This window comes from Episyrphus balteatus, chromosome 2 (assembly GCF_945859705.1).
Source record: "Episyrphus balteatus chromosome 2, idEpiBalt1.1, whole genome shotgun sequence".
Taxonomy (NCBI): Eukaryota; Metazoa; Arthropoda; class Insecta; order Diptera; family Syrphidae; genus Episyrphus; species Episyrphus balteatus.
This window is the reverse complement of record NC_079135.1, coordinates 98,970,818-98,997,430: the sequence shown is the minus strand read 5'-3', so window position 1 is coordinate 98,997,430 and position 26,613 is coordinate 98,970,818. Positions and strand designations below refer to the sequence as shown.

The window sequence follows — 26,613 nt, the reverse complement described above, 5'->3', positions numbered from 1 at the left end:
ATTTTTTTTTTCTTGGCAAAACCCTACAAGTGCATAATAAATTATTGAAAAATATTAAATACAAAATTCTTAATGTGTACTGATTTAAAGGCGCTTTGTGTTTTTTCGAAGTAAAATGTATGATTTCCTGAGAAAATTTTATCGTTTGTTTGGGAGAAAATAACAAAACAATTATATCACCATCTTCAAACACTTTCGAAAGTGAGTCGTCTTCTGCCCGTTTAATTTTAAGTTGATCGCTTAAATCTTTGGCGATATCCATAGCTTAGACCAAGTCTAAATTCACTCTTTAAAACTCACGACTTAATTGCAACGAGAGTTGGTAAACCATACTTAAAAGCTTTAAGCTAGTCAAGAGTACTAACTGTGAGTACTAACTAGACTTAATTCAAGTAGGAACTTAGGAACTAAATTTCGGAGTGCGTTTCTTTAACTTATTTGTTCATGACTGACTATGTTAAACAATTATCGATCCCAATGGAGGGGGGATATATCCCCCTGATCCCCCCCCCCCCCCTATCTACGCCACTGTATAGTACTATCAATCGAAGAAAATACTATAGCGACATCTTTTGGTAGATCTGCATTTCAATTTTCTGCATAAGGTTCAAATATAAAATAAATTAACGATCCCAGCGGTGGCGACGCAAAACAGAAAATTCTACTTCATGAGAGTACTATAAGAATATATTTACAATTTAATAAATATCAGCTCTGTCCTCATAAAAATTTTGCTTCCATAACCCAGGTCAACACGAAATTTGTGCTTGGGTTGTGACTATGAAATTATGATATATATATTGATACTAATCTGGAAAACATTTTTTTTTCTTAAATTTGCTTTTGAAGTCAGCAGAGCAATTTCCAATATTTAAGTGAATCTGTCTTTTGTAAAAATTGTCGTACGTAATTTTGGCAAAAACTCGAGAACGTCTTAACCGATTTGGCTGATTTTTGTTTTGTTTTCTTCATTTTAATGCTGGTTTCATATTTATATTTAGAAAAATTATAAAAACAAAAGGAAATTTAAGAAGAAACAAAAAATTAAATCGAAATTTTCGTTTTGTTCGAATTTTTGTCAAATGAAAGCTTGAGGCATTATTTGATAGCTTCTATTTTCAATATTTATGGTAAAAGTAATTCACTCTGATGGTATTTTTATTATACAAAAATAACTAGTTCATACTTATACAAAAAACTAGTTCATATTGAAAATTCTTTATTTATTGAAAAATTAGGTTAATATTTGTTTGCATAGTATTTTTATTATTTCGTTGCATATACAGGATGTCTAAGAAGTAATGGATCAAATGAAATGTGATGATAGGCGAACTTAAGATCTCTCAGAAATTGGTAACTTGTTCATCCCAAATCCGAACGGTTTTCGATTAAATATGCAGTTCTTGTGAAATTTCGAAAAATCCCTACTTTGCAACACTATTTTGCTTCCTCTGCCCATAATTGATTTTTGTTTTTTATGATTCTTTCTCTAAAACATTGCCTAATAATAAGAAACAATTAATTAATAAAAATATTTTTTATTTCATTCGCCATTTTTCTGCAAATTAATTTTAACAGTTATAAGTTTCGTAAAAACTCAATTTCTTACTTTTATTTCAGAACAACAAGACGAACAAAAATTTGTATTGTGTGACTCTGGTTTATTATTTTTAAAACTTCTTCCTGCATTGCAGTTTTCAAAAAAGTATAAAAGTTTCCAAAGTTGAAGTTAGATAAAAATATATTACAGTTTGAACTCAACAAAACAGGGTTTTTTCAGAGCAAAAAACCATTGTATTCAACATAACTTTGTTCTTATAATTTAAATCGAATAAAGTGCTTTAGCAAAAATGTAGAACTTTAAATTATCTTCATTTTATACTTTTACAGTTTTTGTACAATGCACGGTTCTTGCACTATAGCTCATAAAACTGGAGTTAGGCTCACAGGGTATGAAAATTGTATTTTTGCTCCCAACACTACAAAGCAAAAAACATTTATAGGTACAAAGACCAAATGGATAAGAACCATTTAAGGTTTTCTGTCGTAAGGTTCTATAGGGACAATCACTTGTAGTTTTTAGTGATAATTGTCGTTTAAAGTTTTTGATTTACAACTTTTTGTAGGTATGGAGAGAGAGATTTAGAAAAAAAAAGATCTAAAGCTAACTTCTTAATTAACTATCGGCATGCATTCACCTAGTAACACCAACATTTAAGTTATCATTTTGACAATTTTATCGGCTCGAAACATTTTGACATTTTATTTCTGTTTATTTTCAACTTTTATTGTTTTACATTAGCCGCTAGATTAGTAGATCTAGTACTAAAATGTATACACATAATATTTTTCTCCAATATATAGAAATGTGGGGCAGCCCAAGTAACAATTTAGCTTTCATAAGGGTCAATGCAAGCTATTTTTTGGCTTTCATAACAAGAAGGACAGGTCTTATGCAATTCATTTTGGCGCATTTTACCGAAATTGCATAGGACTTTCCTTCACAGGTAATCCACAAGCTAATAGCTTGTGACAAACAGCTTAAAATGGCCTTACGGAGGTCTTCCTGCAGAGGGTTTATCTAATGCACAAACCGGATTACTTGCGTAGGATGTTATAATAAGGCCCTTATGGAAGTTGTTGTAGGTGTTGTAGAAAATGTTGAATTTATGCATAAAAAATGAGAATTAATTGAATTTTATTTCATTTTATTTATTTTCTTTTGATTTTTTCTGTTTTGCATTTTCTACATTTTATTTTATTTATTTTAATTTTTTCCTATTTTGTTTCTTTTCCTTTTTTGGAAATTCCACTGCTTTTTCTGTTGTTCTTAAATGATGAGAATATTATTTTAATTGAAAAAGAACACATTTTTTTATTTTCATCACATGGCCCGGCCAGGAATCGATCCCACGTTCCTCTGCATACCAAGCCAGCACCTTACCAGGGAGTTGAAATGCAATGTTTTTTTCGAATGCGTTACAAACATTGCATATCTGCAGGATAAAAATTTTACATACTTACAAGAACCTCTTGGAACAGGTCTTATAGAGGCCTTCTGTCACTTGAAAATACAAGGCTTCTTTAGAAAGGTTCAAACAGGTCTTATAAAGGTCTTCTTTAACTGATATTTACAAGGCTTCTTCTTAACACTTCTAGATAGCCTTAAAGAGACCTCCTTTCTTTCCAAAATGAATGACTTGAGTAAGTAAGCCTTAAACTAAACGTATACAAATTATAGCTTGTCGAATCGAACAAAATGGACCTTATGCAAGTAAAATTGTTACTTGGGAGTAGTATACTAGATTTCTACCCATGAATAGTCTACTACCTTCAAAGGAACTTTCAGTGCTTGAAAAAAAGACTAAAACAGAATAAAATGTGGAAGCATTATATAGGACTTCTACATGACTGCTTTTCTACGTACTATTGTCCACCTGTCACTCAAACAAACTTAAATAGTTTCCTATACTCGCTCTTCCTGGCTTTCCAAATGCATTACATAATATCAATGCCTAATACAAGTGCCATTGATGACTCAAATCATGTTCCTACTAAAACCTACTATTACACTCCATTAAACAAAGGAAGACAGACCGTTTAAGGCCGCCTTGCGCATTAATCTCATTAAAAACCTTAATAGGAGACAATTCTTTTAGTTTATCTTTATTAAGTCAAAGAGACCTACAATCATGCTTGGCAGCAGCTAAAACTAACAATTTTCCATCCTTGACTTTCTAGTCACATCCATTTTGCGCGCAGTTATCTTCCAGGAATCACTATAGTGAATATGGTTATTTATATCTACAATGTCGCAAATACATATTACAATCTCAACCCGGTATTTTTCATTAATCCGTATCGCAACTATAAACTTCTTCGTGCCATGCTTCGACTTTGTTGCAAAATTCCCGCGTCAATGTCAGATAATTTTATACACAATGCACACACATGGCATCCTTCCTTGTTCGCAACTCTTTTCCTATATTCATTTATAAATAAGACTTCTCTTATACGTCGTATAGGTGTATATTTAAATGCGCTAAGCACTATGATCATTGGCATCCGTTGTGCTCCACTTTTATAAGATCACATATGGTATATAGTATCTTATAGTGGCTTTATAGGTTTACCTTCTGGGTATACACACCACCAATCGGGCTACTATACAAGCATTATACAAGCTAAAAGGCGAAGACAACAACGACGACGATGTCGAAGCTCTGATCATTGATCTTAAGCCAGTTCATCCGCTCGCACCGATCACGATCGCCGCTGAAACGATTTCGATCATCACAGGTGTTGGACGGAATTTATCGTTTTACAATGCGGCCATGATAACAACGAATTCAGCATACCTAGCGCTAAGATCGCTAGAGAGAGACTCATTCATCCTGTTAATGGCATTTTTTAAGACAACTACTATGGAACTCATTGCGCCGACAAAACTTTCTGCCCACCTGAAGATCAATAGCTAGAGCCATAGCTCCAGCAACATACAATATCATATCCACACTCCACCGCGTGTTGCTGCTGCATGGTTCTTTTTTGTTATTTTTAGCGCGATTTTAATCACCTGATTGCGTGAATGAAGTCAAAGCGTGAAGCATGTGCTCCATAAAGTGCTGCAATGAGGAGATTTATCGGATTAGCGCGCATTGCTCGAGAATAGAGAGACAACAAATTTACAACGCGGAATAGACCATAGGTACTCTTACTCAAGACTCAACCAAACACCTTCTCCAGAAAAGGAAGATGCATACTACTCTCGTATAGTTGAGGTATTCTCTAGCTTCTTCATTCACTGCGAGATGCATTCAATGATACAAACGGGGGGGGGGGGGGGGAGAACACATTTGTGTGTTGGTTGGTTGAGGAATGGTTCTGTGCGGAACTGGCCAAACATGGATCGTGCAGCAGAAAAGAAGAGGACGACGACGATGACGACAAAAATAAACCAAAGTATCTAGAATCTATAAATGCAAGGTCGTTTAACTGCACATATAGATACTTCGGTATATACAGGGTGTCTTAAAAGTTAACGTCGAAACGTGGCAGTTATCAGAAAAATAATAAAAAAAAATCACAGCCATATATTTTGTGAGTTATGGGCATTTGAAAAAAAAACTCGAAAAAATGGTCACCCTCTAACGGTTTTTCATGGGCCGTGACTACAAATCTAAATTTTTCTCATTTTTTTTCTTTTGTTACGGAACCTTGAATAACCCTGCTACCAAATGCATTCAAAAATTTTTACTCAGCTGCATCAGTTTTAAAGAAAATATTACTTTTTTGCCCAACTAAGTACTAAAAAATTTTACATGACTCTAATTCAATGAACAGTAGTTTAAAAAAAAAAAAATGCACTACGATGTTTCGGTTACCTTAAAAGTTTATGTGTTCAATTCTCTTTTCAAAATGGTATAAAATTGTTGAGAATATTCCATAAATAACCGAGATAAAATTTATTTTCTTAAGAAATCCGACTTTTTTATTAGGTAATTTTTCCATATTATTTAAGTTTTTGTATTCTGAAAGGTTCTGAAAGGGTTCAAAACTTAAATAATTTGGAAAAACTAGCAGGGTTATTCAAGGTTCCGTAACAAAAGAACAAAAAAAAAAGTCATATGTGCAATTCACACCTTAAAAAAAATGTCTTGCAAAAAAAAAAGAAAAAATCTACCTATTTTTTATTCTATCTCCTTTAAATACATGTTTTTTTATATGACAACCTATATTAATTTTATATCATCTGAAAGCTTATTGTTTCAGCTCAAAATATTTATATCATCCATGTCTGTACAACATCTACAAAAAGAGCTTATTTTCTTAAAACCAAATCACTTTTCATCAAAAAAGCAAAAAAATCAATCTTTTTTCTCTGAAAGGTTATTTCACCTTTTAGGTATATGACGTATGAATCATATTTCTACCATGCCTAGAAAAAAGAAAAGAATTTTTTTAAAGCCAACTATGTCGAAATTTCAAGCTGAGATTAAGGTACTTTCTACACTATTTATCGTCAACCGATCTCCACAGGTGTTTTGAGGTATTTTTCAAGTTTTTTTCAATTTAAGATTGTGTAACTTGTAGAGCTTGTATAGTTAATTGTGGTATATCAAATAAAAGGTTATGTTATCAGCATGCGTATTAAAGTTGAATCAAATTTGTATGTGCACTAGATCAAAAGATATAACGTGTGTAGGAAAATAACATCTTTTTACCGTTATCTGAGAATTTTGAATATGAAATTAATTAATACCTATCTACAGTAACAAAAAAGTTATAACAAGTTGAATGTTCGTGTCGCGTTTTCCTTTCATCTTGTTTCAAATCACTACGATACTATTAGAAGTTTTCACTTCAAATTGAGAAAAATTAAGATTTGTAGTCACGGCACATGAAAAACCGTCACAGGGTGACCATTTTTCGACTTTTTTTCAAATGCCCATAACTCACAAAAAATATATGGCTGCGATTTTTTTAATTATTTTTCTGATAACTGTCACCACCTACCCTATCTACCGTTTTCGTTTCGACGTTAACTTTTGGGACACCCTGTATAGCAGAGCCACTTCAATCATGAACCAAGGAGAGCGGGGACATACAGCCTTAGAGAAGAACTCCGAGTATCTCTTTAGGTAGGTTAGGTACAGAGTTGAAGAATTGAGATATTTCACTTGAGTGGGGTAGAACCAATCGAGATAACATGGCGCGCAAAAGATGGTATCCGTTGAGTTACAAGAAGGAAGCTGGATAGGTACTGGGTATATGTCTATAGGCAGAAGAGAGGCTTGCCACAGCAAAATTATTTTATTTTTTTTTTCTACTTTTTGTAGAGAATTCTATTTGCAAAAGAAACGAGTGTGTGTCACTGGGAAAACTATAATTCCGTTGATTATGCTATTGGAAGAGGTTGGAAACATATAAAACGAAGTACAAAGGATGTCGTAATGGAAAAAGAGGAGTAGAGTAGGAATAGTTGGCATAGTCGCATTTACGGTTCGTTGTGACATTTTCAGAGAGAGAGAGAGAGAGATGGAATTGAGAATGGAGGTAAGTGTGTCAAGTATTTGACAGGACGTTATGTATGCACACATGAGGATTATTTGTAGGTGGGGCGGGCGTGGGGGGAAATGTTATATTAGAACGTGATATGAGTGTAGTGAGATAGAGGACATGCTGTTTTATATATGGAGGTGAATGGATTAAATTGGTTTATTTTTGTGAATTGCAACCATTTTAAAATTACAATTTAGCTTCTATAAATCTTTATAGAAGCTTATAGAATTATATGTACCTAAGGGTTTATAAAAGCAAAACTTTCATGTTAGTATTAGATGGCCACTGAAATCGTTCAATAATTTGACGTCTGGCATAAAAATGACTCCAAAATCAAGATCGATAGTAAAAAATTCTGTCAGGGAAGCTAACTGTGAACAATAATAACTAACGGTTGATTCACAACCTATATCTACTTTAACCAGAACACTTTCTATGAGAGTAGGTATCACATCTTTTTTTTTAAGCCTTCAGGGCCAATTATAATAGGCATGAGCGAAAACACAGAACTCCATAAGGCTGGCTATAATGCGTATATTCATGGTTCTTTCAACATTCGTTAAATATATGGGCTGTGTGTTCTCTGAACCGCACGGCAAGTTTAGATTTCTCAGAAGGAAAACAACACGCTTGCAAAAAACAACACGGTAGATTTTAGAAAAAAAGTTTTAGAAATATTCCTTTGTTATTGAAAGTGTTTTTTTATTCGTGATTTCCGACACTTGACGAAGCACTTCATTAAAATGTTCCTGAGAAGTATTAGAGTCAACCTAACCCTCAATGCAGCGAATAAGAATCTCCAGAATACGGATATTGACCAGTGCAAACGAATTCTTAGAACAAGTTGATTTGAATCCACTTGAGAATTCTCAAAACACACATTTCCTATAAGATTGCACAAGCAACTGAACTGATACCAAAAAACGATTTTTACTCGCGATAAAGGTAGGTACTATAGGGCAAGTTTAGGTAGGCCAGTCATTATGTCGGAAAAAACGGCTTAGAAATGCAAAATGACCGAGAAAGCTAAATTTTGGATATGTTGTAGAGGATGCTTAAAAAAGCTTAACTTGAAGTTTTCGACCAAGATTTCCTATGAGCTTTTTCCGCCATTTTGAAAAAAAGGATAAAATTAAAATAAAAATAAAATAATTTTTTTTATTTTCAAAAATTTTTGGCACTGATCTAAGTGCAATTTTGATGAACTAAATAATATAGAGATTGAAGCAAATTACAAAATGCACAATCCACACAAAAAGCCGGTATACTGTTTTTACAAAATTGGGGGTTACAAAAAAACCATTACCATCTTCTTCTCATTATTTATTAAATAAGTACATACATTTGTATGTATGTGTTACTGATATAATAATATAAACATTAAAAAAACATGAATGATTGTTTTTTTTACAACCGAACGGGCGGCTTGCTTGGCGGTGGGTGCGGACTAAACGACTTTGCGGCCGGCTGGAAGTCGTAATTTTTGTCAAAAAAAAAAATATAAAAATACGACATTGTAGGTCTGAATGTGGTCTACAAATTTTATTTTAATAATTTTTTCGATATTCATCACCCAAAAATAGATTATGTCAAAAAACAAATGGCATGTCCTAAATTTTTGACTTTTTTAATCGATATCTCGAAAACGGTTCATGATACACAAAAAATGTGTATGCATGAATTGTAGAACTCGTTAAAAGCTACAAAAAAGCTCCTTGTAAAATTTTCGCATCTCGTCATATAGCCGAGTTATTTTTCAAAATGGCGGAAAAAGCTCATAGGAAATCTTGGTCGAAAACTTCAAGTTAAGCTTTTTTAAGCATCCTCTACAACATATCCAAAATTTAGCTTTCTCGGTCATTTTGCATTTCCAAATGTATATAATGACTGGCCTAAGGGTTCGTAAAAAGAAATCGAACTAGAGATAACAATTTTACATGGCATTACGATGATGGAGAATGCCAAAAAAGTGGGTCCGGCAATTCTGTCTGTAAGAACCTCGAGCTACAGCCTAAACTACTGGAGCGATTTTCTTCTAACTTGGCAGTTAACAGTTTTGGGTGATTCCCTAGGGGACAAATTGAAAGTTTTATTTAAAAAAAAAAACGGCTCTAACGATTTTCGAAAATTTTTTTCTAAAAACTCTCTTTTATACAAGCAATCAAATGGCATACTTGGTTTTGTGTAAAAGATCAATTAAAACGGTATTTAATTAATTTTAAAAACTAATATTGTTGAATAAAAAGATTTCACCATAAGAGCAAGTACATGCGAACCCAGTAATGCATTTTATTTTTTGAAGTTTTCCACTTCGCCAAAACTCTTTCGCCATTTTTTTTTACGAAATTATTTTATAAAAAAAATCTGTTTCGCAAACTTTTGTTCCGAAAGTTAATAATTTTTTCCACCAATTATGTCCCACCAAAATTTTTTTCTTTTTTCAAGAAACGGAATACTCGTAAAATGTGTGAGGAGAAATGGCTTTATAATACTGAACCAAAGCAGTTAGAATGCAGTTTGTCAGCACATTGCGTCCCTGTATCCACCACACTATATATTAGCATTATTAACCTCTGAAATATTTGCAGCTTCACTCTTAATTTTTTTTTTTTAATCAATTCTAAAATTGTGGACCAACCTATTATCTATGTAAAAAAAAAAAATATCGAATTTATGAAACCTTAAGTGGCACACAAGTCCATAGTTAAATTAGGGAGTTATTTCCCACTTAGGTTGATCCCAAGTCTATGGGTCAGAAAAAAGTGGAAAATATAGTTCATGCTGGTAATAGAGCCCACCACAGTTTTTCCCAAAATAAAAGACACTTTTTTTTCCATTTTAAATTACAACCTTAAAAATAAGTTGGGAGTTATTTATTGTTCTTTTGCTCTTTCATTTACCACTTAGTCGTTCAACTTCAAAAGTTTTAACTCAATTTCAATATAGATTGCGGAAAAGTGGAAGAAAATTTTCGAAAGCTGAAAAAAATGTGTTGTTTTAATGAAGCACAAGTTTTAAGGCAACGGAATAATCTAAGGGTAATTACCTCTAAAAATTCATGATGAAAAAAGCTGGTCAAGAGAAATAATAGGGTGTGAATTCAGCTAATGGAAAACTAATAACTATCGTATTTTTTTGTTTTATCTTTATGACAGAAAAAAGTAGGTACCTACTAAATACATATAATTTTTAAGTGCTTTCATTGACCTCTCATGTTCAACTTTATAGATCAAAAACAGTAATCCTAATTTTTCAAAAAAAAAAAAAAAAAAAACGGCTATCATGATTGAAATCGTGAGCTTTATTCAGGTTACCAATTTTTTATGTGTCGAAGTCTATGCTTCAATCTGATCTTCCATCCCTATTCAGTTTGACCATATATCTTAACAAATTCTCAATTAAAATCGACAGAAGATCTTCAAGATTGAGTAGAGAGAGGTGTTTCCGCGCACACAATTTCTCTTTTTTTTTTGTATCTAATATTTATAACCTAACTCTGTATACACTATATCTATAAGAGAAGTTCTTTTGTTGGTTGTTAACAAGTTAAGATTTCTATCTCCTTTGAGGCCGCACCCAATCTTAGCGTTGTCTTTAATTTGCTAAGCACACCGCGATGAGGTGCAAACTACTATACTATACACCTCGATCCCGATGCGATGATGGTCCAGCTTCGTATAGTTTAAAACTAAAGATTTCTAAGCTAAGATATATAAATAAGTGTGTATAAATGTAGATATAGTTTTTACGAGCTATTAATCCACAAGCAAATTACAATTTACAACTTGGCTATCATGGTTGATGGTGAAACCAAAGATATAATCAACAAAAAATCTCCTCCCTATAGATGATCCCGAACTTAACAATCAAGTCGATAAGTAATTAAATTTAATTAAACATAAACAATGAGGATTAGTTTTTTTTTTTTTGTAATCTTTTAACTTTTCCTTAAAAAAAATGTGTGCGGTAAAATAATAATAAAATAAAATGATGATCAATTTGATTTGCATGCATTCTATTTTAAAAAATGTGTGCAAAATTATTTAATTTGATTTGATTTGATTTTGGTGTTGTTCAAAACTTATAATGTGCAAGTATTTAACTGAATTTTGTTTGATTATGGTATTGATTAATTTATTGGTTTATTGTATGTGGCCGTAACCTATTATAATTATAAAACTATCCAAATAAATAATAATGTTAAATGTTAATTTCATGAATAACAAAGAATATTGAATGATCTTTTATGGATATAAAATTGGGTTAAAATATAGTAATAAAATGACACTTACCTTAGCCGGGGGTCCTTGCGTTTTTGTGATTTGTGATTTTTCCGTCGTTGTTGAGGGACGTTTCAGTCTATTGGGGGAGTCTGAAAAAAAAAAACAAAAAATTATAGTTAATTGTGGTCTCGATAGATATTTCCGCTTTAAAAATTCAATTATTACGAGATGGAAACGAAATTTAAAAATATGATGACAAAAAGCATACAAAGCCACCACAGTAATTACCTACCTAAAATAAATTATTAAAAAGTACCTATTCTATTTTGAATGTCGCCAAAAAATGTATCGCCTGAGAAATGTGTTAGAATTAGATCAAGATTCATCTACAAGTGAAATTTCCTATTGGGAAGGTTATTTTCCGTAGTTAAGACCTTAAAGAATGAATCCTTGAATCTGGTTATATGTTAAAAAAAAAAATTAAAAATGGCACGCATACGCCATAGTGACCTGCTATGTTTAAGCTTTGAATATTGGTTAACTAATTGTCATCGTGTCAAAAGATAAAAAACAAACATCATTTAACTAAATACTTTTATTAGCTATAAAAATGGCTGTATTCAAACTATTAATGTAAATATTGTATTAAAAAAATTACTTTAATATAAATGATGAATTTTTTGAAACTTTATTCCTATTGATACCAACTTTTTCTCACTTTCTTTAAATAAACCGTTTTTTGATGTTCAAAATTTCATTAAAAATATTTTAGGCAAACATTTAGCAAAAGTGTTTATATGAGCTTATAGAGTAATTGCTCATCATGCTTTCTCCATTTTTAGACTTGCTAAATATTTGCCTAAACAGAAGATTTTGAAAAAAAAACTTTAAGGTGCGTTTCAAAAAATTCATTATTTTCTCATTTAATTTTTAAGTATAAGAAATTTTTTTTTAATTTTTTTTTTTCAGAAGAATAGTAATTTACATACTTTTATCTATACGAGAAATTTGTATTTTATTTTTTTCTCAAATAATTTTGAGTTTAAACAAATAAACAAAAGAATACCTTTTTTTATTACTTATTAAAAACTGAATTTTTGCTCTAAAACTCTCAACTTCAACCGCATGTATAAACATAAATCAAAAACTTGGAACAAAACAAATATGCTCATCTTATCAATTTTACTGTTAAGTTTAGAAATCGTGATCTTTTTTTACCATAACTTTAGTTTAAAAAATAACCTTTATATCACCACTGTGCGTCTGTACGTGACAGTTTTTCTTTTTTCAATCACATAAATCAATTAAATTGATCTCTCAAAAAAGTTAACGAATTAAAAAAATCTCTCTTGATTCTTAATTTTAAGTAAATTGGTTTAAATGTTTATTTATTTAAATACTAAGGACGCTGTATTCAACCGTCACTCACAGACAAACCTGCCTTATTTATATTCATATATTCTCCAATAGTATCGTTTAATGTACTTTTGGTAGATTGTATTCGTCTAAAACATAATATTTTATTAACAGATTTTAAATCAAAACCAAGAAAATTTCTATCGATCTTACGTTTGCACATTTAAAATATTTTTACGGAATATTAACTCAATTTCACTTCAAATTTAGTTGTTTAGTTATAGAAGCTACTTATCCTTTATTTAAGAACAGAAATGATTTTAATCAGAAATTAAATAAATTTACATAGATTCTGTAATAACAAAACTTCTTCAAAATATAAAAGAATTTTGTCACACCCGAAACATGATATTTAAGGTCGTATATTTTTCTTGTCACAGTTTAATTTGTAAACAAATTTTTTAATATAATTAATTAATTATGTTAAATATTTGCAAAGAAAATAATCGGATTACTGTACAAATGTCCCAACCGTGACTAAAGCATGTTCCAGCTATTTATTTTAATGGAAAATCTCACTTCTCAATTGGCGATTGGTAAAGTTGAAATGCGCTACCGGTGGTCAAAACAAAAACTAAAATTAACAGGACGGAAGGAGCTAGCATTCGACATTTTATTTTTTTTTTGTTAGGACTTTTGACATGGACGCCATTTTTAGAAATACAAAATGTAAACCTGTTAAAATTAGTTCAAAAGTTGAAACTACGGCGCTAGTAGTATGTGCTCCAATCGCCAATAAGAACTTGGCCTTTTTTCAAAAAAAAATTTTAAAAGTAATCAATATATTTTAGTTGCTTAGATCCTGTACAAAAATACCCCTTAATGCAATAATAGGGTCTTTCGAAAAACGTATCATGGTTAAAATAATGATTTATTTAGTTTAACCCTACACATGATATCGTTCGCTAATAAGGATAGCAAGATTTCAAAATACAAAAGGTAAAAGTAATAGTTAAGAGAACCAGTTGTTGTGTTTCGCCTTAATTTTTCGTAAGATAGAAAAATTTCTTTAAACAACTATTCTTCCTGGCCTTGGTCTTATAACAGAAATCTACTTTACCTTCTTTTGACCCGGTTTGTAATTATCAATCTTGAAATTATTTCAAACTAAGCTTAATACACCAAATTTTGATTGCTAGCAGTACTCGTAACTTTATTACTTACAAGCTTCTTATAACCTCAAGCAAAGTGTAAATCTTTTGTAAATGTTTAAATAATCCCAAGGTTTATGTTGATAATAAAAAGTAAATTTTAATTGTATATGCAAATTCCTATTTCTCAAACTTCCTGTGTAATAACCCTTTGTCTTTTTTTATCTATGCTCAAATCAAAATCACATTAATTAAATAGTTATTCGACAAAACTATTGACATAAAATAATAGCTCAATTTATAAAAACGTCAAAAATTACCTGTGATTTACCTCAATTATATTATAAACAACATCCGAAATACATACACAAGCTACATTTAATAACAACAACAACAGAAGGCATGACTTAAATTTTCAAAACAAAAGCCAACCAATTTATAAAGCCTGATGAATGAAAACAACATTTCGCTTCCATCACATCAGAGAGCCAATGTCAATCTCACACGGAAGATGGAAACGGAACACATCATTCATTGAATTGATGGGTTTTAAACTCTATTGTATCCATTGTTTGTATAAAAAGTCTGACTCTGAGCTAAATAATGACGAATTTATACCTCACATGTTTGTGACCATAATTAGACAGCGTACATACAAAAAAAAAAATAAAGCGGTTATTTGTCCGTTCAAAAAGTGTAGTAGCCTGAACTTTTACTTTGTATTCATTTATTATTATCGTACAGAGCTCGCGCTCAGTTCAACCACAAACAATCGAAACAGTCATTATGGCTATTCTGACATTTGTTATTATTATTATTATAATTCATTCATATATGAGAGGAAACAGGGAACTCCACCTTTTCACCACACATCACAAAAGACTGACCATTATTTTGTGTTGAATATAATAATAATAACTTTCTACAATGTTTGTTTTTTTTTTGTTTTGTTCTCTTTTCAAATGCGTTTTAACCATACAAAAAAGAAAGAAAAGTTTTGTTTTCTATAATTGTCAACAAAACAAAAAATAAAAAGGAAAGACTTTCTACCATTTCCAACACAAACACACACACAAACTAGAATAGATATGGTAATTTGACACAAGCACACTCACTTGTCACAGAGTTGTCAGTCTTGGGTTGCAATGTGCATTTAATTCCCCCCCCCCTATTTGATCCCCATTTGGGACTCTCTACCCATTTGACATAAGAGTGACATTAAAATCGATCCACCCATAAGAGTGTGGTGTAAAAGTGTAATTTTTCTTTGCCATGATCATCTTCATCATCATCAACTGAATGAAACTCGTTGGGTTATCACTATTTCACTATTATGGAAGAAGATGACTTTAGCTGGAAAGTCTCTTTCTGTTTTAGTTTTGTCGTTTGCATTTAATGTGCCTGACCGACTTTCAACATTGGCAGAGTATATTTATTCGACGCGACATCTTTTTATAGATATATTTATGGGAAAATACATAAATACTCATCATCAGTTGAGCTATTTTAGATGTGGCTTTATAAATGTATCTTCTTCTGTCTTTTTATCTTAAAAAGCAAGCTTGGTGGTCATAGACAAAAACAACACTCTCATAACCATGATCATCATTTTTATGGGCGCAATAGACGCATATCAATTACATTTCACTTTAGTTTAATCCTTTTGATATATAGTATTTGTTAGGTTGTGAGGCTATAATGCACGTATAGAGTTGCAAAGTAGAAGTTGTTGTTATTTGCTACTGATGGTGATGAAGATGCATAGATTGGATGGTTTATATTATTTTTTTTTTTTTTATGTGTGGACATTAAAATAGCCTTATAGGCATCATTATCATCATGAGTGTGATGGTAGAAATATTATTCCATAAATAAATACTTTTAGCAAAGAGAATGGTAACAGTAAGGCACCTTTTGCGCATAATATGCTAACTTGTTAACATGCATAATAGTTGTTAGATAGTTTTTTACTTGCTCTATTGGGCAAGTATTGGTTTCGTGTCGAAAAAAAAAATTTGAGGTTTTAATCAAAACCAACATTACGATGATGGAGAATTCCAAAAAAGTGGGTCTCGCAAATCCGTCCGTGCGTCTGTGCATCTGTACGTCCATCTGTACACATTTCCACAGCCTTAACGCGTGGATGGATTTTCTTAAAATTTGGTACAGATGATTTTTATAGAATTCTGAAAGTTGATTTTTTTTTTGTTTTTTTATATCTCGTTTAGAACGTATACCTCCCATACAAAAAAATACGATATTGCGAATTTCTCGAAAACGGCTCTAACGATTTTGATTAAACTTTGTATACGTAATATTTAAGGCAATGGCAATAAAATTGCATTTTTATTTTTTCTCAAAAAAGTTAAATACATTTTTTTTTATATGAAAAAAATTTAGTCTAAATGTCGGCTCTTCCCCAACCTCAACAAAATTTCTTTAAAATTTATTTTAGAGGCAGCTCGTAAAATCTACAAGTAAACTAACATAAAAGTGCTTTGAACTGCAAGAGCAAGTACGTGCGACCCCAGTCGTGCATTTTATTTTTTTTTTTTCAAGATGGCAATTATATTCCATGAAAGAAATATAGTGAAAGTGATATATCAACTTTCTTGTTCTTACACAGAGAAAAATATGACCCGCTAAAAACTAACAGATTGCCCAAGTAACAATTTAGCTTTCATAAGGGTCAATTCAAGCTATTTTTTAGCTTTCATAACTAGAAGGACAGGTCTTATGCAAATCATTTTGGCGCATTTTACCGAAATTGCATAGGACTTTCCTTAACAGGTAGACCACAAGCTAATAGCTTGGGACAAACAGCTAAAAATGTCCTTACGGAGGTCTTTCTGCATAGGGTTTATCTAATGCACAAACCGGATTACTTGCGTAGGATGTTATAATAAGGCCTTATAGAATGTTGTTGTAGGTGTTGTAGAAAATGTTGTAGAAAATGCATAAAAAAAGAATTAATTGAATTTTATTTCATTTTTTTTATTTTCTTGTTTCTACATATTATTTTATTTATTTTAATTTTTCCTATTTTGTTTCATTTCCTTTTTTGGAAATTCCACTGCTTTTTCTGTTGTTCTGAAATGATGAGAATATTATTTTAATTGAAAAAGAACACATTTTTTTATTTTCATCACATGGCCCGACCAGGAATCGATCCCACGTACTTCTGCATACCAAGCCAGCACCTTACCAGTAGACCATACTCGAATATTAAAGAAGAGTGGAAAAAAGGGAGCTAATTGAAACCTCACATAAAAATGCAATGTTTTTTCTAAAGCGTTACAAACATTGCATATCTGCAGTATAAAAGCTTTGCATACTTATTGGTGAAAAACATTGCATACTTGAGAGATGAAAACATTGCATACTTACAAGAACCTCTTGGAACAGGTCTTATGAAAGCCTTCTGTCACTTGAAAATAGAAGGCTTCTTTAAAACGGTTCAAACAGGTCTTAGGAAGGTCTTCTTTAACTTATATTTACAAGGCTTCTTCTAAACACTTCCAGATGGCCTTAAGGAGACCTCCTTTGTTTCCAAAATGGATGATTTGCGTAAGTAAGCCTTAAACTAAACTTATACAAACTATAGCTTGCCGAATCGAAGAAAATGGACCTTATGCAAGTAAAATTGTTACTTGGGTGCCACATTGTTTTACCGTCCATACATTTCATAAGAAAATCTTATTAAAATCAACGATTAATAAGGTTTTTTTAAGGAGATTTCTTATTATTTTTATAGAGAAAATCTTATTAAAATTTGACTGAAAAGTTGATTTTTTTTGCAACTAAGCACTAGAACAAAAATTGCGATCAATATTTTCATGGCAGGTTGGTTCAGGTGGTAAGGTGGGCGACTAATGATTTGAAGTCTCCAGTTCGATTCCCAGCCTGGTCATCGTTTTTTTTATTTTTTTGCAGATTTTAAAACAATAAGGAAAACCCGATTGTTTTAATAAGGTTTCCTTCTTGGATGAAAACACCATAGAGAAATCTTATTGTTTTTGTTCTATTTTATGTGGTCTATTTTTCTCTGTGTATGAGAATATAAAATATTTTATCACTATTTTAGCTTAAGGTTGAAAAACATACACCGAAAAAAAAACCAATATTTAACATTTTTTAAATATCAAATTAACATTTTTTAAATATCAGCCAAAAATGCTCTATAAAATGTGTTTTATGATATTTAAAAGTTAAAACAACATTTTTATTATCAGGATTATATTTAAATGTCACATTTTTTAAATTTTTTTTTTTATATTTTATTATCATTTTTTCATATCAATTTCGCATTCCAAATTATTGAAAAATATTAAATAAAAAATGCTTAATGTGTACTAATTTAAAGGCGCTTTGTGTTTTTTCGAAGTAAAATTTATGATTTACTGAGCAAATTTGATCGGCACTAAGATTTTACTTCACATAGTTTGGGAGAAAATAACAAAACAATTATATCAGATATCACCTATAATAGAAAAAATAATATCACCATTATTTTGTAAAGAATATTCCCTTTCAGTAATGTTTTAAAAAATAGAAAGAAAATTCTTAAAATAATAAAAATGATAAAAATGAAAAGGAAAGAAATAGGTATTTTTTTGTTTGTATGGAAAAAAATGAAGAGATAAGGTCAAGACTTAAAGTTAGTCAGAAAAACTGAAATAATTAAAGTATTGCTTGTATTGAAAAATATATGACTATATTTACCTTGCTTCTTAAGATTATGAACATGTGTTATTGCAACTCGAAAGTTGTAATTTATTTTAAGTCATCTTTCGGATATAAAACAAATTACTTTTCGCTTAGTGTCACAATCAGCACTGTTTTCAAAAATTTATTTTGATGTATGGCGTATACCTACTTTTTTAATTCATATTTTTTACTTGCGATATTATGTAGGTAGGTATGTCCTATAAAGCAAGTTAAGGATTCGAATAAAAAAAAAAAATGGAACTCGAGATAACAATCAGACATGACATTATGATGATAGAGAATGCAAAAAAAGTGGATCTCGCAGTCCTGTCTGTCTATCTATCTTGATGTACAGCCTAAATTATTACAACGATTTTCCTCAAACTTTGTAATTATGAGTTTTATAAGATTTTCTAGAGTAGTTATAAAGTTTTATTTTTACGACCAAAAATAACGGTTCTTGCCATATGACCAAAATGAAAGAGTTTTTTTTTTTTTCGAAAACGGCTCTAACGATTTTGATTAAAAAAAATTACAAGTAGGTATATAAAATTATAAAAATTGCAACTCTTGATAAAGAAAACATATTTTTTTGACCTTTATTAACAGTATCTGCCATAGAACCGATTTCTTGATTTCTGACTTTCTCATAAATTACTTTACCAATTTCAATGAAAGTTTTTGTGCGAAATCGTTTTACTAGCTTCAATTTAAAAATTAAAAAAATTTTAAAATAGTCAATTTTGGATCAATGAATTTATTTGAAACTTTGTTTGAATATGAAGAAAAATAATTTCTTTAAAATAGCATACCAAATATTATTTTGAAAAACTTTCGAAAATTTTTATAAACAAAAAATTATTTTTTTAAATTTGTTTAAGAAGGTTCACTTTAGAATAAAGCAGCTTTTGGAGACTTTATTTTGAGCTCAAATTTATTTAAGAAGTTGTGTTTTTTTTTTTCCTTTGAAGAACGATTTCTTTTTTATTAATTTTTATTGGTACATTTACCAAATTTTTGTATTAAAAAGTTTAAATATTTAAGCAAATAGAAAAGCGAATTCCTGCGATCTAATCGTGCATTACATATCCAGAATTAAGAATAAATACCTCCTATGTCCCATTTTTGGAAAAATCGCTTTATAAGCAGTTTCGCTTAGAATTACCATCTACACCGTTGCATTCATCAATACACTGTTAAAAATTCTGGAGTATTTTTTAACATTTTTTGAGTTACATATAGGTCTACATCAGAAATGTATTAAAATTTAATACATGACAAATATTAAAATTTTTTAGTTAATACAAAATGTATTAAAATTTAATATAGTTGTATTGAAACATAATACAATTTATATTAGAATTATTAATACCAAATGTATAAAATTTCAAGTATATTAAAATTTTATCTTTTTATATTAATTTCTAATAAGAATTTTATTAAAAGTCAATAGAAAAATATTTTAATTCAATACCAAATGTGTTAAAGTTAATTAAATGTATTCTTTTCCTAAATTCATCACTGAAAATAAATATTAATCATAAATAATATAATAATGGCGATATTATTTTATCTGTTTCACAAACTGTGGCATGTAAAATCTTACAAAATTCATCTGCAATGTATGTATTTTGCTTCGAAAAAACACAAAGCGCCTTCAAATTAGTACAAATTTACAGTTTTTGATTTAATTTTTTTTTTTGAAAAGGTGCCTCGAACAATGGATTTTTTCTTTTTTTTTTTAATGGCTGCTGGCGTCCACAGTTCACATAAAACATTGTTCGCCAAATTGTCAAAACATGACTATTTGGCGACCAATGTCAGCTACCGTAATTCTTAATTGTTTAAATTACCGACGAAAAACGCACAAAAACCGAAAAACAACGCACACCACTTTTAACACACCACACTTATTTTTTTAACAAATTATTTATTTGTTAATTTTTAATTTATAATTTTTCAAATGACATTTTATAAATTAAAACAAAAACAAATTTCCTGTTTACTGCGATTGAAATATAAAAATTAAAGGCCAACCTGACAGTTTGGTGCCCATTTTTGACAAACAAATTTTGAACACGTTCGGAAGATATTATGTGTACTGTGGCTGGCGTCGTTTGATTAAAATTTAATATTCTTGTATTACAATTTAATACTTTTTATATTAGTTTTTAATAAATTTGTATTACATTTTAATACAATTATATTAAAATGTAATACAAAAATAATAAAATCTAATACAGTGGTATTAAAATTCAATACAAGATTAGAATTTAACCCACGGGGGTTATTTTCTAATAATTTTATATTACAAATTATATTACAAATTATAAACTTAATACTTAAATCCCATCCATGGGGGTAAGCCTTGTCGTGGCGGATGGGCTTACGGTGACTACTACTATGAAGCTAAGAGCTATGCGATCGCGAAACTTGTTTTCGCAGAAGGGCCTCCCATGGTCGACAGGTCGAAGCGGAGTAGGCTGTTACTACTAATTACCCCCCCAACGAAGGAGTGTTCCCACCAAGGCACTCCCAACAATTGACGGTAGCGGAAGAATTCATTTACAGAATCAACGGTAGCGTCACCAGTTCCAGTTAGGCCGAACTACTTGGTGAACCCCTTATATGAGCTACTCCGACATATTCAGAGCACAGGTCTATAAGGAGCAAATCACATCTAGGCAAAATAACATCAAGGTGAGCCTAGCGACACACACCAACATCTAAGAGCTTTCCATTAAGCGTGCATGCAATTCCTTGGGTTAGGCGACTGGAGATCACCGGCGTAGTAAAAGACGATCACATTACAAAAACAGGAGCATGCCAGTGTCGACAATTTGCGAAAAACGTTTCGCGAAATTTTCCGAAAAATTTCGAGCATTATGGAAGTACTTGCTAACACGAACAGCACTACCCCGCCAGGCAGTACCGCTGCTACACACGGTACTGATCCTGGACCGATTAGAAATAATCGGGTCAGAGCTATACGGATTCCGGGGGCTAGCAAAGTAATGCACGAGGTTAGAAGAAAATTGAGAGTCGCGAGTTGGAACGTGGGTAGTATGAACGGCCGAAGCTGTGAATTAGAAGAGATGATGAAGAGGAGGCGAGTGGACATCTTGTGCGTCCAAGAAACCAAGTGGCGAAACACTGGAAACAGAGCCCGTTTCTTAGACGTCAAGACAAAACAATACAAGATGTTCTACTACGGAACAGAGCAAGGTAGAAACGGAATCGGTGTCATCCTTGCGGAAAAGCTTCTTGGAAGCGTTTTGGCCATTTCGAAGTCCAGTGACCGATTGATGTCTCTTAAACTGGTGATGGAAGGAAAGGTGTGGAATATAGTCAGTGCATATGCTCCCCAAATTGGATGTGAGCAGGTGGAAAAAGATGCATTCTGGCTAGACTTCCACAACCTCATTAAAGACATCCCAAAGGAAGAGCTTTTGTTTGTGGGTGGAGATTTAAATGGACATGTAGGGAACGGCAACGAAGACTATGAGGACTGCCATGGTGGCCTTGGATTCGGAGCTAGAAACCCTCCTGGCGAAGAAATTCTAAGCATGTGCAGGTCACATGGTCTTATAGTGTTGAATACCATGTTCATTAAACAAAGCCGACACCTTATCACTTATAGCAGCGGTGGAAATGAAACACAGATCGACTACCATCTGGTATCTAGTTTCATGAAGCCGCTAGTGAAAGACTGCAAAGTGATATTAGGAGAAGCGATCGCCCAGCAACACCGTCTCCTACTGACAGAATTTTTTATGGAGACGAAGGCGGCAAACAAACAAAGAGAGGCTACCGGAGGTATCAAGTGGTACAACCTGGAGAAGGAAAAAGGCGATGCATTCATCTCTGTTATGAGAAATTATCTGTGCGAGACCACCAGCAGATTACAAAACGAAGAGTGCAGAGTACAAAATATGTGGGACTCTCTGCAAAGAACTTGCTTGGTGAAGGCGAGGTCACTGCTAGGAATATCTAAAGGAAACTACCAACGGGAAAAAGAAACATGGTGGTGGAGCGATGAAGTCAAAGCAGTGATATCAAGGAAAAAGACCGCTTTCCAAGCTTGGTCCAAATGCCCCTCTCATAATAGAGATGAAAAAGCACGACTCGAAGTGGACTACAAGCGCTACAAGAAGGAAGCAAAGAAGAAATGCGCCCAGCATAAGGCAGAGAGTACGGAAAGCATGTATCGCGAGCTTGGGGAAATATCTGATCCAGCTGCTGATGCAAACCAGGCTCTCCAGGAACTGCGACATGCCAAGATGAACAAGGGTGCAGCTATCTTCAAAATTGCCGCTCAAAGGAGAAGGAATGCTCAGGAAATACGTTCACCAAAGTTCATTAACGATGCTCAAGGCCTACTACTTGTGAATGACGACAAAATTCTCCACAGGTGGCGACAGTATTGTGACGAACTCCTAAATGAGCAATTTCCCAGGATTTACTTTCCAGCAGCCGAACCTAATTTAGAAGAAGTACCCGACCTTACAGTCGAAGAAGTTAGCGTGGCGGTGAAAAACTCCAAGAAAGGAAAGGCGATTGGTCCAGACGAAATACCCTCTGAGTTCTGGAAGAAGATGGGAGACATTGGGTGTAAATGGCTCACGATTCTCATCTCCAAACTCATTAGCGGTGACCAAATGCCAAATCAGTGGAGAGAAAGTTTCCTTCTCCCAATCTACAAAGGAAAGGGGGACACACGAAACTGTGATAACTACCGATCGATTAAGCTGATGTCACACACCATGAAGATCGTTGAGCGGATTTTGGACGGCCGACTACGAAAAATAATACGGCTGTCTGATGACCAGTGCGGGTTTGTCTCGGGTAAATCAACCACAGATGCCATACAGAGTTTAAGAATCCGAATGGAAAAACACCGTGATTCCTCGAAGGATTTGCATATTGTGCTGGTTGATTTCGAAAAGGCATTCGATAGACAACCACGAGATCTGATATGGGTGTCCCTGAGACAGCGAGGGGTTCCGGAAATCTACGTGCGGATGATCAAGGACATGTACGAGGAAGTAAAAACGAAGGTAAAATGCCCCGCAGGAGTCACCGAAGAGTTCCCAATTAAAGTCGGTGTGCACCAGGGAAGCGTCCTGAGTCCTTTGCTCTTTATTACCGTCCTTGACGTTCTGCTTGAAGAAAAAGTGACGGATCCGAAAGTGAGTCAGTTATTCTTTGCTGATGATGGCGCCATCATAAGTGAAGATCCAACATCCCTGCAACGAGCACTTGATGTATGGGTGGATGTTCTGGAGGGAAGTGGGTACCGGATAAGCGCGAAAAAGACAGAATATCTCTGCTGTCCATTTTCTGACCCAGACGGCCCTATTCCGGACATTTACCTGAATGGCACAATACTTCCCAAGTGCGAAAAGTTCAAATACCTTGGATCTATGATCAACAACCAAGCTTCTTGTGATGACGACATCAACCACCGAATAAGTGTAGGGTGGATGAAGTGGCGCGAAAACTCTGCCATCTTCTGTGACCGAAAAATGCCCCCTAAACTAAAAGGAAAGCTCTATACTGCAGTTGTTCGCCCAGCACTTACATACGGTTCACAATGTTGGACAATGTACAAAACGTATGAGAGTAAACTGACAGCAGCAGAGATGAAGATGCTTCGTATGACAGCAGGAGTAACAAAGCTTGATCGAATAAGAAGCAAGAAAATCCGAGGAAGTCTTCACGTCAAAAATACCGTCTTGGATAAAATACAGCATGACCGTTTAAGCTGGTACTGTCATGTACAAAGAAGAAACCCTGAGAACCCAGTTCAAAAGGCGATCGCATACGACGTTCCAACGCAATCGCGAAGAAGAGGCAGGCCTAAGAACTCATGGAGAAGACAAATGCAACGACAACTGCATTCAGTTGGCCTTAGACATGGAACAATTCAAAATCGAGAAGCCTGCCGACGTTTCCTGAGGTCAACCCGGCGAACCCCACATGCGGAGCCGTAGTGTGAAGCAGTAGAGTGGGAGAGTTGTGACCCCATCCGAGATCATGACTATCGTCGATAATGGAGAAGAAGAAGAAGAAGAAGAAGAAGAAGAAACTTAATACTTAAATATTGAAATTTAATACAAAAAAGATTAAAAAGAATTTTAATATCTTAGAAGTATTAAAATGTAATATTTTTTGTATTGAAAATTGCTTTAATACAAGAGCTGTATTAAAAAATACTCCAGAATTTTTAACCGTTTTAACACAAGATTAAAATCAATCAATTTTGTCGTTTAATTTAACTAAGTAAGTTCTGTTAGGTTAAGGATGAACTTCGAAATAATTTTTTTTACTAGTGAATACTTAAAGTTAACATAATTATTTTCAATTTGGATGATTGTCGAAGAAGGCAAATACTACTTTTTGCTAAGCTTATTCTAAGTAACAATTTAAAGTTTCTGTTTAAGTGTCTTTACACATACAAAGGAAAATGTTAAAATTAAGTACATGAGATTTTTTTGTCAATTACTCTAAAGTCCCATCTTCTATAACTGTTTGTCATTATTTTTTACCTTTCAACTTTTCGCTACCAAACAAAAGAGTCAATTTATAATATAAACATCAAAACACGTGTCACTCTTAAATGTTTGCTCTTTAAAATTATTGAAAAGACAAATTACGAACGAAACTTCACACGCTTATGTTGTAGATTTATTTGAAGTCGTTAATTTTCATGGATTAAGGTTACCATTATTCTGATGGTTACACTGATGATATTGCTGGCTGATGTCATACACTGATCCTCTTCACATATGGTGTTTAAATTTGGCATTTATACATGTAGAATTTGTATGTAGGTATCTCAAAATGAAGGAGTGACTGAAGTGTATAAATACAAGTATGTTATTATGATTATTATTTATTTTAAAATCTGTTACAAGTATCTTCAGCTGAACTTTGCCTTATGACCTAGAAACTTTTAACTTCTTTAAAAATTTTGTTTATGCTAATTAAGGTTAAACAGAATTGCCAAATTGGATGTGATTTAAGTTTTTTTTTTACACTATTCCGGCTTATGCAGCTTTATTGCTCTGTTTTGAGCATGTTAAGTCTCTAAGAAGAACCTTTTCTTAATACAAGTATGTGTTAAATTTTTTGAATCCATAAATTAGGTATGTTTTATCATTCGAGTTTTGAGACCTGTCTACTTTTTGAGGACAAGTTTCATATGAGTCTTATTTTAAGACTTTTTTCCCAAAGAAATTCATTTCCAAAGTAGTGTAAACAAAGGTATTTCATCTTTGTGGAAAGTAATTTCATGCAGCCTGATTTGATTTACAAGAAAAATTATTTTTTCTCTCAAACTTAACTTCTTCATTCCAAAAAAAAAGAAAAAGTTTCTTCATTTATCAGGAAGAAAAAAAAAAAAAAACGGAAGAATCTTAAAAAAAATGTTTTCCTCAATCATTTTAATCCGACAATTAACTGCATCATCACAACACTACACAGGCTTGTCGAAAATAATTTCCCTTACTTTGTTTTCTTTATATATTTTTTTTTCTCTTCAATCACAACCATATCAACATTAACCACATATTTAAGATATCTTACATTGTGAATGAAGCTATTCTGCGGGCAATAATTCCACACCTCAATGGGTGGCACAAACAACTCCACCCAGTAGATGTGGTAGCCCCCCCCCGAGATAGTCATACCTTCATATGAACGCCATCACTTTTTCACTTATAAGAGACAGACAGCATGTTATAAATGATTTGCTCTACTTATATGAAATTAATCAGCTTAATTGAGGGGAAATTGCATTTTGATTGAGTGATGACTTTAATTGACTTGAAGAATGGCGAAGAGATTTCATACTCACATAACTGACACGCATCATGAAGAAGAAGTGTTGTTTCATCATTTAAAGTAGCTTGAAGAGAAAAAAAAAAAGGAAGATCTTCAACAAAAGTGAAGATCAAGAAAAGCTGCTAATTCAGCAGCATTTGCATCGCAGTTAAGCGCTACATTTTTGTATTTTATTCAATTGAACTACATAGGTTGTTATTGTGAATGATAATCGCATAGTAGTTTAATGCAATTATTGTGCATTCACCATTTCCGTTTCTCACAAAATA

At 32.5% G+C, this 26,613-nt stretch overlaps 1 protein-coding gene across 1 annotated transcript in view; it reads right to left on the bottom strand.

Annotated features, from left to right (window-relative positions):
• Positions 1–26,613, bottom strand: part of LOC129912047 (MICAL-like protein 1) — a 170,303-nt gene that overhangs the window by 42,330 nt on the left and 101,360 nt on the right. The window contains exon 4 of the mRNA XM_055990140.1: positions 11,355–11,434. Within this exon, the coding sequence (XP_055846115.1) occupies positions 11,355–11,434 (80 nt within the window). The remainder of the gene's footprint in view (positions 1–11,354; positions 11,435–26,613) is intronic.